General features: G+C 41.4%; 1 protein-coding gene across 1 annotated transcript; it reads left to right on the top strand.

The window, feature by feature from the left end:
• Window positions 1-7,471: 7,471 nt before the first annotated feature.
• On the top strand, window positions 7,472-17,093 carry LOC139296560 (neuropilin and tolloid-like protein 1). Its single transcript, XM_070918996.1, has 10 exons — window positions 7,472-7,499; window positions 7,681-7,746; window positions 8,473-8,607; window positions 8,722-8,970; window positions 13,377-13,418; window positions 13,638-13,765; window positions 14,510-14,738; window positions 15,886-15,999; window positions 16,089-16,233; window positions 16,577-17,093. The coding sequence occupies exons 1-10, from the start codon at window positions 7,472-7,474 to the stop codon at window positions 17,091-17,093; spliced, it is 1,653 nt and encodes a 550-aa protein (XP_070775097.1).
• Window positions 17,094-18,013: the final 920 nt, after the last annotated feature.

Here is an 18,013-nt window from a genome sequence, read left to right as displayed (position 1 = left end):
GACGGGGGGCTCAGGAGTGTCTGTAGGTACCTGTTGAATTCCTCAGACCGCTCCGAGAGCCAGTGGCTGCACGGGGCCGCCGCTCATGTTGCGTTTATATGCCAAATTTGCGCTTAGCAACGCGCAACAGCGGCGGACCACGCCTCCGCAAAACCCTCCTGCTCCCTCCTTACCGCACCCCCACCCAACACACACACACACACACACACGGGCAGGCAGGGAGCTGTTGGAACTCCAGAGATGGTGTATTTGAGGAGGCACCTGATCGCACTAGAAGTGACGTGAAGGTAAACGTGGGGATGTTATTAGAGCAGCCAACTCCTGTTACAAATATTGCACCTTTTGCCCTTTTCCAGGTTTTTTTTTTGTTTTTTTTTGTTTGTTTGACAGGAAGACACGGTCAAAACTAGTTCTCGGCATCTGCCTGAAAATACGGCTTCAGTTTTAAGAAACTGTGAGGGCCCCCAGATGACAAAACACAATCAGAATGGATGGCATTATCTTAATAGTCATCTCTATTAGTAGCACTGCATGTGTTCAACAGGAACATCATCATCTGTACAGTGCCCCCCCCCCAACATCCCATCCACGAGCTTCTATCTCTCTGTGAGCGGTGTGTTCCTCCTCTTGAGGCCTGAAGTGTGTGTGTGTGTGTGTGTGTGTGTGTGTGTGAGAATGGCAGGAGCAGCCAGCAGGGTGGCCAGTGTATTACCCTGCGACACCAGCAAGCACAAAGCACTGATTCATCTGCCTTTACACACACACACTAGGACATTTTTGAAAGTTTGTGGGCTGGGGTTTAACACCAGAACCGCCAACATTCCAATACCCCTAGAACCGCCAGGGGGGGGCGCAACAGCGCCAGAAATCGCAAAGATGGTATTTCTTGAAGCACTTAAGTTGTTCATTTTCAACATTTAAAAAAATAAATGAATAAAGTAAGACTTGTCAAAATAACTACTTAAAATTCAGTTCATGGGGTTCATTAATTATTATTGCTTTAGGCTATTTCATTACCGATCAAAAACGTCCACTACATTTTAAAGTCCGTCAATAAATTGTAGGCTACAACAAATAGGCAGCAACAAAATAATGAACACACACACACATATATATATATATATATATATATATATTTAATTAGCTTATTGTCGAAGAGGAAAAACGATTTTTGGATAATAGCGCGTTGTTTTATACTGGGAATCAAGTTGAGCCGACACTAAAGAATATAAATATTCATAACTGGTTTAGCTAGTGCATTAAACTGGCTAGGCAATGCTAAATGGGTTCGTTCGAACAGAATGCTTCTCGCTAGATTGTATGTCGGCTCGTCAAAATGAAAATGACGGGTCATTGATCTGTTTCTCCCTCACTTATGTCCTGGAGCATCGCCATATATTTATTTATCAATGTATTTATATGTTTATCTATCAATCTATTTGGCTATCATTATATTGCCAAAAGACATCTAAACAATGGGAGGTGCTAGGCAACTGGGCGTGCCCCGAACGTTGAGCGCAGCATTATACAGCAGTTTCTATGAGAGGTAACAATGACCCCTCTGCGGTTCTAGGTATAAATGATCATTATCCCACACCCCCCATAATTCACTAGATGATTAATAAACCCATTTAAGGAAAAGTTATGAACTGAGACATGTAGGGGTTTGATTTTAACAAGGTTCCATACATTTGAAAATGCCAGGGGGGTAAAAAGAAATGACCCCAATGACAGTTCTAAACTTCTCTAAAAAAAAAATTAAGTTGACTCAACTTATTTAAAAAGAAAAACGATTTCTTCAGGTTTATTCCAATAAATTAAAAAAGGAACTTTGAGTTGACTCAAATTTTATATTTTTTTTAAGTTGACTCAACTTAATTATTTTACTTTTTTTTTTTTTTAAATGACTGAATTTAGTTTTTTTTAAGTTGACTCAACATTTTAGTTAAATATTAAGTTAAAAGTTAAAAATTAAATTAAAATGTTTTTAAGTTGACTCAATCTTTTTTTGATTCTTTTTTTTTTGTTGACTCAATTGAATTATTTAAATCTTCATGAGCTGACAGAATTTAATTTTTTGAGTCGACCAGTATAAATGAAGTTGACCAGATTTAATATTTTTAAGTTCAGTCAGTTTACATTTTTTTGGAGTTGAATCAATTTATTGATTTTTAAATTGACTCAACTTCATTTTTATCATTTTATTACATTGACCAAAATATTTTTTTTAAAGTTCACTCAACTCAATTTATTTTAGTTGTCCCTAATAGATTTTTCTTAACTTAACATTTTTAAGACAAGCATACAGACAAAAGTGTGGTATCGATCCTCTCATCTAATTCCCTGCAAGGAAGAGAATAAGGACATTTCCAAAAATATTAATGGAAAGTCCAAAACTGTATATTTGTAATGTTGCTGTTTTAGTTTGACCTAAAGTTAACACAAACTCAGTCACGGGTGAGTTAAGAACTGAGAATCCGTGCGTATTTTATCTGTCTGCTGGGAATCTTTCATGTGCCTTCCAGTCATTTGTTCTAAAGTCACCCTAAAAGTAAACTGCCATCATGTTTGTTGGGCTTTATCATGTGCCCCTATCACTGTTGGGTAAGCGTTATTGACAACAGCAGGGTTATGCATACATAGATACTCCAGTTACTGTACCTTTGCTCTTTCCTGGTAAGACAGTTAAGTTGTGCAACTGGCCAAAGTTGGTCCTGGTCAGGAGGCAAACCGACATGGCCATCTAAAGAGCCATGCTGCTAGCATGGCTAGAAATCGGTTGTGGCAAGCATATCTGACACTTGAGCGGCTAGATGTTTGACTGTCCTCACCAGCTAGTTATTAACATTGCCAGCCTGTTGTTTGGTGCAGGACAGGTAGTGTACAGTGGGGGTTTTTTAAGAGCTTTTGAGGATCACACAATTTAGCGAAATACTACACATTAATTGTGACAGGTAGTGAAAATAAATGAATAAAATAAATGTAAGAAATGAAGTGACAAAAGGTAAGTAGGACAGTGTGTCAATGTGCTTTGGCTAGATGAGGAGTAGATGGGTGCAGATACAGGAGGAAGCAGCTTAATTAATTACAGACTTGACGTCATGATCCCACTCGGACTTTATTTACAGTGTCCAGGGACAGCCTGTCAGACACACACAGGTGCTGTTGTCTAGTTGAATCTTTTTTTTCGCAGATATAGTTCTTAGTCAAATATCCGACTGACAAATTCACATCAAAGATGGGGAACATGCAGTGCCCTGCTGAGGACGCAGCCCACCTGGCCTCTGTCGCTCGAGATATCTGCCCTTTCCCAAACTACAACCCCAGTCCTCTTTTCGCCGACATGCTGTCCCTCAACTCTTCACTTCACCTGAGAAACCATTACACGGCAGTGCAGTCCTCCCTGAGCCCCAAGCAGCTGGAGGACTTCACGCAGAGCCTGAGGACCACTTTTGGTAGGGAGGGCAAGGTCACTCTTGGCGGGGTGGGGGTGGTGGCCCTGTCGCTGGCTGTGCTGTTTGACACTCTTGCCAGACAGGTCAGGGGAGAGTGGGTGTCAGACTCAGGGCCCATTCCAGGGTTATTTGTCAAAGATCCGAGAGGGTACTACCCACCACAAGTCTACACAGTCAGCGAGTACCTGAGGCTGGTACCCCACATTGCAAACAACCCCACCAGGATGAGAGAGGAGTCAGAGAGGTAGGTACTGCGATGCGTGTTGTAGGGCAGAACAAAAACAAATTCAAAACAATTCAACATGTAATCTGTTCAAATTAATTTGAACCAACCCACCTGGCCTATCTGAAAATGTGTTGCGGCTCGCTCCCCATTCATTTCTATAAGGAATCGCACAAGACTGCTGCTGCTCTGCCATTGTGCTGCTTTCATTACGCAGCACATGGCAGAGCAGCAGCAGCTTCAGTCCTCCGTCGGTAGGCAGCAGCTATGCACATGAAATGTGAGCAGTTAACCTGTCCCGTTCAACTCGCATGAGACGAACGACTGAGAAAACAACTGAAACATTTCCTGTGACATGGTGGAATTTTGAGGTTCTCCAACGTCCAATGTTACCTCTGGAGTTCAAGGCACAGCCTGTTATGCTTATACAGTCGATTTCAGGGCTGATATTTCATTTTCTCACATAGTTGAATTTTGTATAAAAAGTTAAATCCCTGGTGTGTCGTGTGCATATAATTTGTGAGCACATGCAAAGAACAAAATTAGGCTGCCTCTATTGAATGCATGTTCACTATTCTATTTGTGCATTTTAAATGTATTTATTTTCTTGTGTTTTTCTTACTAAGGTGCTTAAAGCAGATCATGACTGACAAGCAAACTGTGGGAAACAACAAGAGCCGGAGCAATGATGACGTCATCGGGGTCAACAGCATGCTTGGGGAGTTAATTCTAAACAGTTTGCGCATTCACCGACTCCGTATCAACAACTCTACAACAAAAGGAAATCCGTTCCCTGCAGAAAGCGTCACTGAAACTGAAGTCGATGCCGCTCATGTCAGCAAAACCAGAAAGAGACGCATTCCTCCCCCTGAAAACTCTGTTACCTTCAATCTCAACTGCGATCCAGAGGCAGCTAGCAACGATTTCTTGGCTGAAATGCAGAAACGCGCAGACACGCAAGAAGCTTTTAAAAAATGTCAGCCATTCAATGGGCACATACCAAAGACATGGTTGCATTACATTGCCCGTCTAGTCTGGCTAGATGTCATCAACAGCGCCCTCTTTGATTTTGAACGTGAACGTGAATTACTGATCGCTCAAAGAGAAGATTTTGACCTGAAGGCCAATGCGCTCAGAGAATGGGCAGAGTAGTTCACCGGTTGGCCAACTGTCCAAATATGGATGAAAAACATTACTTAAAAAAGAAAGAATTCAAATAAAAGTTGCAAATTTGTTTTCATGCTATTATTAGCCAAAAAGAGATCATGTAAAACAATCTTAAAAAGTACTCACAGTTTGTGACAAAAGAAAGAAAGACACAAATAGAGAAAAGAGAAATTAAGCAATCAATCAAGATAAAGGATAACTCAAGTGGAATATGAAACTAGTGGAAGGGTTCAAATAAAGCCATATTGGTGAAAGGTTTGTGGACAAGAAGCAGGAATAACCAGGCAGCAAAGGACAAAGTAGCCGGAATTTGATGAGTCATGTGGTTTTGAAATAGATAGTTGTCTGATCTACTGTACAATTTTAGTAACTTTTTAGTCATTTGGAATTTCAGCGGTTGTAAAATTTGGGAAATGACGAGTAAAGTCCGTCTCATGTGATATGTGTAGGTATACACTATATGCCCAGTAGCATTTTCAATGTGTCAATAAATATACAGTTTAAGTAATTACCCTCTATTCTGTCTACAAAAAGTGACAAAAATTGCAGATGTCATGTGTTACAAATAACAGAAGTCTATGTTTTGGTTGATTTGTAAAACCATAGTGATTCAGGTGTGTGCATTCAAATGAATTTGTTTGTGTCTTTTCACTTTGCTCTGTACCAAATTTAATGGGAATCCATCCAATAGTCAACCTCACGAAGGCGCTAGAGGAACTGTCATTAGGATACATCATCCGGAAACCATGAATGTTTGTACGAAATTTCCCAACAAGCAGATGTTGAGATATTTCACAGGATAATTGGAAACTTTCACCTGCTGGGTATGCTACAGAAAAGGCCAGGGGATCACCACAGTCATTAGGACATGTCCTCTGGGGACCACGAATATCTGTTCCAAATGTCATGGCAATCTATCCATCTAATTGTTATTGAGATAGTTCAGTATAGAAAGTGGTGGGCCGACTGACAGACCGGCATTATCATCATCAGTCTAGCTTCAGTAATACGATTCACCATGGCAATGGGTGAATGAAGGGCAGAGCCTCCATTCATTACTCCAAGCTCAAACTACAAATGTGCGCATATGCAGACGATAAGCATATCTCTTTTTAAAAGAAATTACACTGCAGCAGTGAAAAACCATAAGCTGAAGTGGGCAAAAATCCATATTTTTTTTTACAATAGAAACACATACACAGACATGCATACACAAGTATGCCCACAGTAATCTGCAAATGTACATGCCTAAATGTACATTAAGAGACCCACAATGTCTGAGGGAAGAAATCCCCAAAGTCAGTTATTTGCTTGGACACATGCATGTGTGTGCCAATGTACACTTCATTAAAGTTATTATACATATACATACAACACACAACAATAATCTACAACATGAATTAATTTATTAACTTAGGTGTCTTTTAATAAAATTAAATCTGGGTGTGTTTGTGGAGTAATAATACAGAAATTAACAGAGCATTTCATTCTTTTGTTTAACAACTGTTACTGACGACAACAGTGACCAATTTCATCACAATGATATGATTAATAGCAAGAAATAGCATTTTTCCCCCCTGTCCTTGGTGTGCATTTGCATCGTCTCAATACATGGCAGTAATGTCAGTGCGTTTGGGGAATGAGAAACTGTGCAAAGAACGGGAAGCTGACGGCATTATGAAAGGCTAGCCACTGGTTAATTCAAATTATTTTTCTGAACCGAAAAATCTTTTTTTTTTTTTTTAAAGCCATTTCCTCAAGATTTTAAAATCGATGTTATATTTTAACACCATTGTACAGCCACTTGCACTCCTTTAGCTCTGATCTGTGGATATAAGCCCATGCTAGTGTATGTCATTTGATAAAGAGATAAAGAGAGCCGTCATCATTCAGGTATAATCCACTCATATGATCAATAAGGATATACTGACAGGCGCCACTCTGCTGCATCATAAGAACTTATGATACTTTAACTACATGTTGATGAAGGCAATGGAGTGTTTTTACATTGTATTGCTACTTTTACTTATGTTAGGAATCTGATCCCACCCCCCCCCCCCCCCCCCCCCCACCACAACCACTGGAGCACATGGCGCTCCAATTGGATTGAAATGCATTATTATATATTAATGAATTAAATATATGTATATATATATATATTAAATATAATCAATATGAAATATTACTTTACCTATAAAAAAAAGAAAGAAAGAAAGGACATTGAATTGTCGCTTTGCCCCCCCACACACGCGCGGGGCAGTCGCCGGTTGCCTTGGCCCACTTTGAGCGGGCGCAGCTCTGTCAGAGGGCGCGCATCTTCTGAGAGGATTAATGCAGCCTAAAGGTGGAGCAAAAAATTGTGAAGGTTTGTGGCGGACGGCAGCGTAATCCTTTGAGCTCTCGGGGAGACGGGGAGGAGGGGGGGGCGGGGGGGGGTGGTAGAGAGAGGGTCGGATATGTCGGAACTCTTTGCTCTCGCATGTGGCGCATTTTGTGAGGAACCGACGGGCTGAAGAAGAACATCCCCACCCCTCCACACCCACACAGCCCTACGGGATGGGACGTCTAGTTAAGACAGTTTCATGGCAATATTTGGGACAGGGCTGCCCATCCTCGGGGAACGGAAATGCTGCATAAACTTCTGCTGCCCGTCGGTGAGTTCACGGCTGCACACGCGCTTCAGAAAGTAGTCCGTTTGTGCTTGTTCGTGTTGTGGTGATACCTTCAGAAGTCTTTGTTGCGTTATTTTTTTGGCATATTGTCTATTGTTTTAAGACTTCTTTTTTTTTTTTTTTTTTTACAAAACAAACAAAAATCTCTCTTCTCCTCTCTCAGCTTTAGCAGCAAGCCTCGTCTCACCTGTGCTGTCAGGTGCCTCGGCTACCAAAACAAAAGCTCAAGGTATCTTAACCATACTGGGACCATGCTGGGACCATACTGGGACCATTCTGTAACACTGGGCATTTTCTGTTATAGTCCATCTAGAGAGAACACTGCTGTAGAAAGTAATGTGTAATCAGTCAAGTGATTCATGGATCAGTTTGATCAACAGAAAAGTAACGGCCAGCTGTATTAAGTCATTTATTGAGCAAAAATACAAAAAGATTTGCTAATTAGATCTTCCCAAATGTGAGGATTCAATGTTTTTCATTTAAAAAAAAAATATATATATATAATTGTAATTTTTTTTTTTTTGCTGGTATTATATAGACTGACAAAGCGACAAAATGAAATAACGAAACTAATCGTTAGCCGCAGTCCTAGTGCAGAATTATACCTCTAATATGATAGTGTGAGTGTGATAATAGTACTCCAAAGTACTATTTTCCAGTGATGTATCAAATTTGGTCAAACCCTAGCCTCATCCTCCAAGGTAAGGCAAACGGGCAAGGTGGGTATTTTTCTCACAAATCCAGAAAATGAGATCTACTTTGGATATCTTTAATTTAATTTAACTGACTTTGAATTTGCAGATGACATGAATGAAAGTTGTATTTAATATGAAGTGAAATTCAATCTGTACAGCCACCAATCTACACTTTAAATCGCATTTTGAGACACATAAAAGGAAGAAATGGTAAACAAAGCTGTCCAGCTTGTGATGAGCTAAACTGCCTGTGTTTTCAGTGAAGAACAACTCGGGTGTGACACCAGCCGGGCAGTGTGGGGCCTGGGTAAAGGAGCCTGAAGGAGGGTATTTCACCTCACCCAACTACCCGGAGAAATACCCGCCCGAGAGGGAATGTGTCTACATCATAGAAGGTGAGGCTTTCGTCTTTTTCTGCTCAGCCTCTCGCCCACTTCCCGGCGCTCCGGCTTCACCTCCTCTGCTCCTAATCTCGCCTTCCTCTCAACCCCCCCCTGTTCTCGCCCCAGCCTCTCCCCGACAGTGCATCGACCTGTTCTTCGACGAGAAGTACTCCATAGAGCCGTCCTGGGAGTGCAAGTTCGACCACATCGAGGTCCGCGATGGGCCCTTTGGTTTCTCGCCCATCATCGGCCGCTACTGTGGGCAGGAAAGCCCGGCGTACATCCGCTCCAGCGGGAGGTACCTGTACATCAAGTTCGTGGCTGATAGTGAGCTGGAAGCCGCCGGTTTCTCTGCCCGGTATAACTTCACACAAGGTAAGTGGTGATTACAGAGTAATCTGAATGAGGGGCCTGCATCTCTGAACTGTAGAAAGATCTTTAAAGAGAAAGAACTGGAATTGTGGTTTTGGTTTCAGTTTAGCTTCTTGGGTAACTTGTAGACACAGTTAAACTCCTTTCACTAAGCATACACCCTGCATTAGACCCTGGCCTAGTCCAGCTAGTCCCAATTAAACGACAAAATGTTTTGTTGACTCAGCCATCCACCTTGACCCCCCCTCCCTATGTCTCTCTATAGTGACGACACGCAAGCTTGTGCCGTTTTTGGGGCACTTGCTGAAACGACTGATTCTGTCATTTTTCTTGGGAGGACAGTCCTCCTTTTGGGAGTGGGGCAAAAAAAAAAGTGGAAAATGCTGACAATAACTTCTTATATCATACCAGCTGCAGCCCTGTCTGTCTGCCTGGCAGGGGGGTTGATGTTTTGAGTATTACTCCGGCTCTAAGCCTCCGATTCCTTTCCTTGGCACTCTCCCCCCACCACCACCACCACCCTGCTGTGAGTTTGACATTGTTGGCTGCCACATGCCCAAACTGGCCACCTCTGTTACACAGTCTCTGCCTTTCTGTCTTCTGCCCCACACGGCTCGCCATATAGTCCAATTAAAACACACGTTGCACACATTTGCCACAACGTAACATGCAACTTGCAGAAGATCAATCCTGCAGAGAAACCCTGTAATCCTTGGATTGCATGAAAAGATTTGAGGCGGGGTACAATATATATGCCATTTTTTTATTGTGCAAGTGGTGTCAAAAAGTTGCATATTGCAACTTTAATAGGGGTCTGGTCGCATGCTGCCGGGCATGAACTCTCATTTCCATTTGCAGTGCAGGCACAGCAGCTGCAGCTGACAGAGGGAAGAGGAGGGGAGCATTTATTCAAACACACGCACATATACACACACACACACACACACACACACACAGACACTTGTTCCCTCAGTCACACAAACACACACGAGTTAATGAAAGCTTGTCTTCAGGGGAATACAGCTTGTCAGCGCTGAGCCGCAGTAGCAGCTTAAGGGAGTCCAAGGCAGAAGCTTTATTAACAGCAGATTTTATAGGCCACCTACACTGACGAAGGGCAAAAGATTAATCTGCATCCCTCTGTCCATCCAGCTACGTTCCGTTCTTTTCCGTCTTGAAACACGATTGAGCCCCTGTACATTATCCTTATATTCAACATTTTACAGTACGGTCACCTTGACAACGTACTAAGCATACTTAAGCGTAAACATTTCCAGAAACAAGCAAGCAAAAAAAAAAAAAATTCCCTTTAAGATACTTTTTCATTATTTCATTACTTTTCGTTAAGCTGTTGTCCGTCTGTTTGCATCTAATGTAATGAGTCCCTCATGCCAAATGCTAATCTCCTGTCTAATACCACTCATTACCGGTGGCAGGGGAGAATTAATTCACCCACATGCACATGTGCCTACACACATGTCTAAAAAGTGCAATATTTTGAAATGGTCAGGGTGCACTACACTGACTGAGACTTTAATGCCATTTATATTAAAGCATGTTATAGCCATACAAGGAGGGTTTATAATTTTAGTCTTAACTTTTTTGCAGAATAATTATATACAGTTGTGAGCCATGTGAAAGAGCATGAGCACATTCTAAGTTTTTACACTCCAGGGAAATGATTGATATGTTTGTTATGTTGGCAAATTACAGCTAAATGCGTTTAATGTCTATGTAGGCTCGCTTGCAACTACTGCACAATGTTGATATTACTTACACTTTAGCACAGTATTGATTGTTATTGCATGTTTCCTCTAGTTAATGCTGACTTTCAACTTCGCAGAACTTAAAGGTGCGTCGGGGAGTTTTCTGAAAAACAAAGAAAAGTGATGTTTGCATTAAGGGGCGTGTGCACAAGGCAAACTAAACGGGGACACCACCCATTCAAAACCTTTAATGTCTGTTTTTCATGTATACAGCCTCATTGTTGCTTTAGTAGTGTAACCACACACACTGAGCTGTGCCTCCCCCTGATGAACGTTTGCGGCTATAATCAATATTTTTATATTAACAATGGATCACATGACTAGTTGAAAGGGGTTGTTAGTAGAGATCATAACCAGCTTTTTAGTGTCTTTTAGCTCGTTGTTTTGGTTTCTGGGCCTCAACTTTGCTGTTGTAATTCGGTCTCAATGTTCTCGTTTTCATTTTTTTTTTCAGTTTTTCAGTGGAAGAGCTCTGAAAAGTCCACTGTAAGCTACCTGTCCAGCACCAAATGTCAGGCGGACAAAGTTAGCAACCAGCTGATGAACATAGTGGAGCATTTAGTAAGTCAGTAGTTAGTTGCCAGATGTTTTTTTTTTTTTTACCAGGCGTTGGTGTAGAGCAAACCAGAGCCAAAAGACGAGAGACTATTGAACTTACATTCATCAGGTGGACATGAACGTTACTACAAATGAATGCTGATGTTGCTCGTATCTGCTGCGTGTGTAAATGAATAGGAAACTGTTTGCTTACATATTAGCCACATAAAGGTGATAATATGTCATTTTTTTTATGGCTTGTTTCCACCGCCCCAAAGTAGCCAAAAAATATGTTACAGCAGGTTTAAATAAAGGACAAGTCTTGGCAAACTTTGCTTATTCCACATACAGAATGTCTTGCTTATGTTTGAAGCCTTTTCAGTTGATATCCCTCTATTAGACAGTGGAAAGGTGGGAAATTAAACATCCAATAGTCAAATATAATAACAATTATGTTAACATTAGTTAAGTAAATATATAATATATATATATATATATATATATATATATACACGTTGTATTAATCTCCAGTGTTCTCATGTGTACCACACATTTTCAAACTGAACAACATTAGGAGAGGATTTATATAAACCGTCCTATATCTTCTGTGCTTCATCTCATCTTTACATTTTTTCCTCATATTAGTTATAAAGCCTCTTGGAATACATTGTTGCAACACACACACACACACACACACACACACACACAGGACTGAATGAGAATAATCTGGACAAGCCTGAAGCAGAAGCAGGGGTAAGAAACATGAGAGGATTAATAAGAGTCCTTGTTGATTTGAGCCTCAGTGGAGTCCATCACCTGCTCTTCTTGCATCACAGCCACCGACCAATGTGTTGCATTACCAACTCTGAAAATATTTTAAAGATTTCAAAGGTGATGAAATTATGGTTTGATAAGTAAACTTAATTTAATAAGTCCTCACTCTGGACTCTACGTCTGCTTCCTTTAAAACACATTCCCTGCACTTGGTTTGGTGCCATTTCTGTATGTTTTTATGATTTGGTATTTTATTGAGTTTATTGTTTCTTTGAAGTACGGATTTTGCCCTCACACGCTCTCAAACTGGGTGCCTCCAGGAGAATTTTGAAAACAAAAATGAAGTGACGTTTTTTTACCAACAGGTCGCCACTGCTGGTGGGGCCTAATCTGTCCCGAACTAAGCTGATATATCAGGGTTTGTAATCCACCTAGCAAGTAGATTCATCAGCACAAAGGTTTAGAACACAATTTATCTTCTCTTTCTAATGCTAAGTGTGTATGTTTCGTCTTTGATGAAGGGCATCGGGGTTTCAGGGAAGTTTGAACAAGGGCAGCGCAATGTACTGGTACAGAGATTATGTAAGGCTTGCAGTCGGGTTTTCATTGTGTTTTGCAATATGTCTTTAATATTGTCATTGTTATTCAGTGGTATTGTGTTTTTCTTTCTTTGTACTTGATTTTGTTTTAATCTCTGCCCTCTTCCTGGACAAAATCTGTCGCAGTGGATATTGCATGCACAAGTTTTCATTCAAATACTTCAGATAAGGGTTTAGCTAGATTTGTTGTAATCTGTGCAAAGTTCAGCCAGGGTGCGGATGACTGCCAGAAAACGGAATGGATGGACTGCATAGTGTCTGCATAAGTGATTCTCAACCAGGTGTACTGAAATAGAAATACATGTCCAGATATGTGCATTTACTAATTTGTGGGAGGCCGTTCTTTAGTATATGTAGTGTCACAATGACCAGTTACAGTCTCAGTGGAAGATTGTGGTTAGTGTTGATCGCAGGTCTGGAACAGGGCACAAACTCCAGTCTCGTGCTTACTACCTCTCTGCATAAAGGGCACACTATTCATGGACAGTTCCGGGATCAATATCTCTCTATGAAAGATATACAGTAACAACATCCGCTTTTATACAATTAGCAGTTTTAAATAACATCCGGGTTAACATCAGGTTCCATGTATGTAGGGTTTGAAATAGTTTCAATGTGAGACCCAAACTTGGTCCTGCAGCCCTTTTGGAAATGTGGCCCCTAACTGTGGAAAGACTTGAGTAAACGTTTGAAAGATTTATCTGTTTCTAATAATGTTATGTTCTGCTTTTAGATCCCGAGTTCAAAGAGCTTGGGGAACTGCCAGCTCTGCCATGTGAGTACTAAACTTGTGTTATTATGTCACAACATAATATTGGAGCTGCTGCAGGTCAGCAGCTTTGAGTAAATGTAGTGCTGTTGACTGAGTAACATATTCGTTCATACAAATGATTAACTTAAGTTTATTTAATGTGTTTAATATTGGCCAAACTCTGTCTACAATAATGTCAAAATACTAGCATTACTTTAACACAAAACATGTTGTTATCCACAGTTTGTGACTTTGACCTGAGTGGCCCGGAAGGCATTGTAGAATCCACCCAGATAGCAGGAGAGGGCCGGGCACTGCAGACTGAGGCTGTAGACTGCAGGTGGTACATCAAGGCGCCACCAAGAGCCAGGGTCTGTATATGCCGAACTGGTGGTGGTGGTGGTGGTGGTTTTACATGTAGCTGTTGGTCGCTTGTGGTTTGCGTGTAAAGTGAATTTGACTTTCAGGTGGTTGGACAGGGGGAGGTTGCACCAAAAGCACCAAAAAGAGCCATGTTGTCCTCACAGAATGTAACACGAGATACTATCAAAACAAAGGGTCAATGGGGTCATTTACTAGTTAGTTTCAGTTACATTCACCTTGTGTACAAAGGTTTTGTACTTTTTACAATCACAAGTACAAAAACCTCTCATTGGTACCTGCTTGTTAGCTTGTTGAGACAATAGGCCAACAATATGTACCATAAAATGTATGATTACCCATTCACTTTTACCACCATCGTTTTCATTAACAAGCAATGCTAATGTTAGCTAAAATGCAAGTGTTAGCAGCGGTGGAAGAGCTACCGAGATGTTTTACTTAAGTAGAAGTACCAAAGTATTGAAAGCAAAATGTACTTTATATATACAAAAGTAAAATGTATTATTATTATTATAAAATTTATTATGCATATATTATTGGAATATTATTAGTGATGCAACAACATGTAAGAAGCATTTCAACGTGGTAGATATTTCAACAACTTTTAATAGTGTTGAGTCGTTTTTCTATAACAATGCATCGTATTTTATAAACGAATCTTATGTTGAAAAGAAACTGGTAACTATAGCTGTAACGGCACCTTTTCTTGATCCTACTCAACTTTTCACCCACAGATCTACATGCGCTTCCTGGAGTACGAGATGCACAACTCCAACGAGTGCAAGCGCAACTTTGTCGCCATCTACGACGGCAGCAGCTCGGTCGAGCACCTGAAGAACAAGTTCTGCTCCACGGTGGCCAACGATGTCATGCTGGTGTCCTCTGTGGGCGTGGTGAGACTGTGGGCGGATGAGGGGAGCAGGAAGAGCAAATTCAGGATCCTCTTCACAACCTTCCATGAACGTGAGTGAATCGTCTGGCAAGCTCTTGTTTACAGGTGTGCCCTGCTTATATATATATCTATATATATCTATATATATATATATATATCTCCCCAGTGAGTACAGCAGTTTGGCTACATCTGTATATATTACGTGGGGGTGCCTCCAACATTAAAAGTGTCACAAACAATGCTTGGTTAATTAGAAAATGTGTGTTAAATACACAGCACTTTCATGGGACATGCCTTGTGACATGCTCACTTTAAGATAAATGTTCCCGTCAAGGCAAATGGCAAAAGGTGTTTAGAAGATCGAGCCGGCTTTACTTTGGTGGTTTTGTTTTTATTAAATCAAGACCTTTTGTGATCAAAGCTTTCATTTATTAATTAAACCATTTCAAAATGTAAGATCAACTGTATCAAAGTGTACTTTAAAGCTGCAGTAATCAATATTTTTTATATTAACAACGGATCAAATGACTAATTGTAGTGTGAAAAGGGTTGACGAACCCACAGAGAATTGCAGTCACTATGGAGCTTTTTGGCCTGTTGTAGCAATTGTTTTGGTTTTACTTCCCGCTAGTGTGGCATAGATAGGCCTTCATTTCCACAGTTCAGAGAAACGTCTGGCTCAACCCTTCCTCGTTCTGGGATATAAGGGGGAAAAAAACGCTCTGGCTTGTTTGTGTTTCTTTAAACCAATCACAATCGTCTTGGGCGGTGCTAAGCCCAGGATGCAGCGATGCCGGTGATGGCGGTGATTACAATCATGAATACTGGAAGAAGCAGAAATCACTACGATCCTAAATGTATGCCAATGTTGCTCAGTTTCAGCTGGATGTGCAAATAGGCAATTGTTCACTAACATGTTCACTATCGCAATTTGAGATGATAATATGTCAGTGTTGTGTTTTCAGCTTGTTGCCCTGCCTCCAAGTGGCCAAAATAAATAAATACATAACAAATGTATGCAGTTTGGCGCCATCTGGTGGTTATATTAACACTGACAGCGTGGCAAACAGAAATGTACACTGCTGCTCAAGGATACAATATTACAGAAACGGACTGTAATTACAGTCAGGCTCGTCACTTTTTAAATGTTGTGGTTTGGTTTGTTTTCAGTCTACTGTGTGCCATAGCTGCATGACTCTTCTGCCTTTTGTTTTTCAGCTCCGTGTGAAGGAGGAACTTTCTTTTGCCATAGCAACATGTGCATCAACAGCACCCTGGTCTGCAACGGCATCCAGAACTGTGTTTACCCCTGGGATGAGAATCACTGCAAAGGTACCCTGACACAAAGGCTGGGGAGCCATAGGTTGGCTTTGGATGAACACAGAGTCATTCTTTGTCATTCATGTTATCTCCCTCACTAGAGAAGAGGAAAGCCAGTATCTTGGACACGCTGGATAACACTAACCTCACCATCATCGGAGTAACCTGCGGCCTGGTCGTCATCCTGCTCGTCATCTCTGTCATCATCCAGGTCAAACAGCCTCGCAAGAAATACATCATCCGCAGGTGAGATCACTTAGAAATGTCATTCTTACAGCACATCTTGTAACAAAATTCTATATTTTTGGCAAGGTAGTCTAGAGAACGGGGGGAATTACATGCTGCACTTATCAAGGTTTCTATTGAAACAATGGATATAATGCCTTTGTGTAACGTGAAAGGCGTCACTTGTAGTGACTCTGCATTTCCTCTTAGTTCTTAGACCTTTCTAGCCTGTAACAACAATACAACAACAACAATAACAAAATATGAATGCAGCTGTAAAAAAGACTTTCCCGAATATTTACTGTATCTCTAACATATATGTTGGTGTTTGTGTGCGTCTCTTCTTTCCTCCACTTATTCACAGAGACGACTTTGACCCTGCCCTCCTCCACCCTGGTTTTGAGCCTCCTCACTACGAGCTCTGCACCCTGCGCCGCGCCCCGTCCGGCGACCTGACCGATGCCGCCCTGGCCGAGGACTTCGAGAAGTTCCACAAGCTCCGCCGCTGCTCCTCCAAATGCATCCGTGACCACCACTGTGGCTCTCAACAGGGGAGCGTGCATGGCAGCCGCAGCAACCTGAGCATGAGGGACGCTACCATCGCGGCCGACGGGGGGATTCTGGTGCCGCCGGTGATGGTGGGCCAGCAGTCGCCGCGCCTCTCCCACCACACCACCCCAACAGGTCGAAGGAGCATCCTGGTGATGAAGCATAGCTACTCTCAGGACGGGGCAGAGGGGTACAGGGCGGAGGAGGAGGAGGATTTGATGATGAACGACGGTCCCACCACCAGCCAACACCACATGCACCATAATCAAATCCACCACGGCACGTCAGGGCTGGACCACGCCGTCCACCGCACACTGTCTAATGACTTCTAATGCAACATGGAAATAAGAAAATGGTAAAAACAGATAATCACCTCAATTCTTTATCTGTGAGGTTAAAACCCCTGACTTTTAAACTCCTTTTTTAAATGAGATTTCTGTTTAATTTATACAAAATGAATGCTGATCTTTACAGTTCTTGACATATTCCAAATTAAACTGAAGTTTCACATTGTATGCAACAGGAATAGAGTGGACTGGAGCACGTGAGACACATCAAGGAGTCGAGGTCATGCATTTGTCAATTGACACCACAGGGTTGCACAGTGAAATGCAAGTTGTAGCCCCTTAGTGCTACACACACACACACACACACACACACACATACATACAGATTTATACAAATGTTTAGAATTTAGAATAGAATGAAATAAAAATAAAATAAATAAAACAATATATACATTGTACATATTTACGTACATATACATGTACATGGTCTGCCCATCGAGTGCAATAGCTTGATCTGGGATGTCGTGATGGAGCCAGGTCTGTGTAAGACGTGGGTACAACAGTCTCTGATTTCATACTAGTAATTATAATTTAAAAAAAACACCCCTCCGCCAAAGAGTTTAGTAGCAATTGTTGTAGCCTACATCTGGAATATTACACTGCTGTGGAAATGTGACTGTGCATAGGAGTGGCAAGGAAATTAACTGCCAGGGTTTGTGAAAGAAGGATTTATATCCACAGATGCTGTGATATTTGAATTCCCACCTATATCTAATGCATCAAAGCTCTTGATGCTCTTTTTCTGCCCTTTTTGTTCCGTGTTTGGCTTGGAAGTTTTAACTCTGGGGTAGAATATATTTATGACTGCATCATATTTGAGGTTATTTCATGAATGAATGGTGCGGTTGTAGCATTTCGTTAATGTGTTTGGACATTATTGCACCACCCAGGCAAGCAAAATGTCA

This window comes from Enoplosus armatus, chromosome 14 (genome assembly GCF_043641665.1).
Source record: "Enoplosus armatus isolate fEnoArm2 chromosome 14, fEnoArm2.hap1, whole genome shotgun sequence".
Classification (NCBI taxonomy): Eukaryota; Metazoa; Chordata; class Actinopteri; order Centrarchiformes; family Enoplosidae; genus Enoplosus; species Enoplosus armatus.
This window is presented reverse-complemented; position numbering and strand designations above follow the sequence as displayed.

Coding starts and splice junctions, on each gene's coding strand:
- LOC139296560 (XM_070918996.1), top strand. CDS start 7,472: ATGCTGCATAAACTTCTGCTGCCCGTCG. Junction 8,608..8,721: donor ATGTGTCTACATCATAGAAG/GTGAGGCTTTCG, acceptor TTCTCGCCCCAG/CCTCTCCCCGACAGTGCATC. Junction 13,419..13,637: donor GGAACTGCCAGCTCTGCCAT/GTGAGTACTAAA, acceptor TGTTATCCACAG/TTTGTGACTTTGACCTGAGT.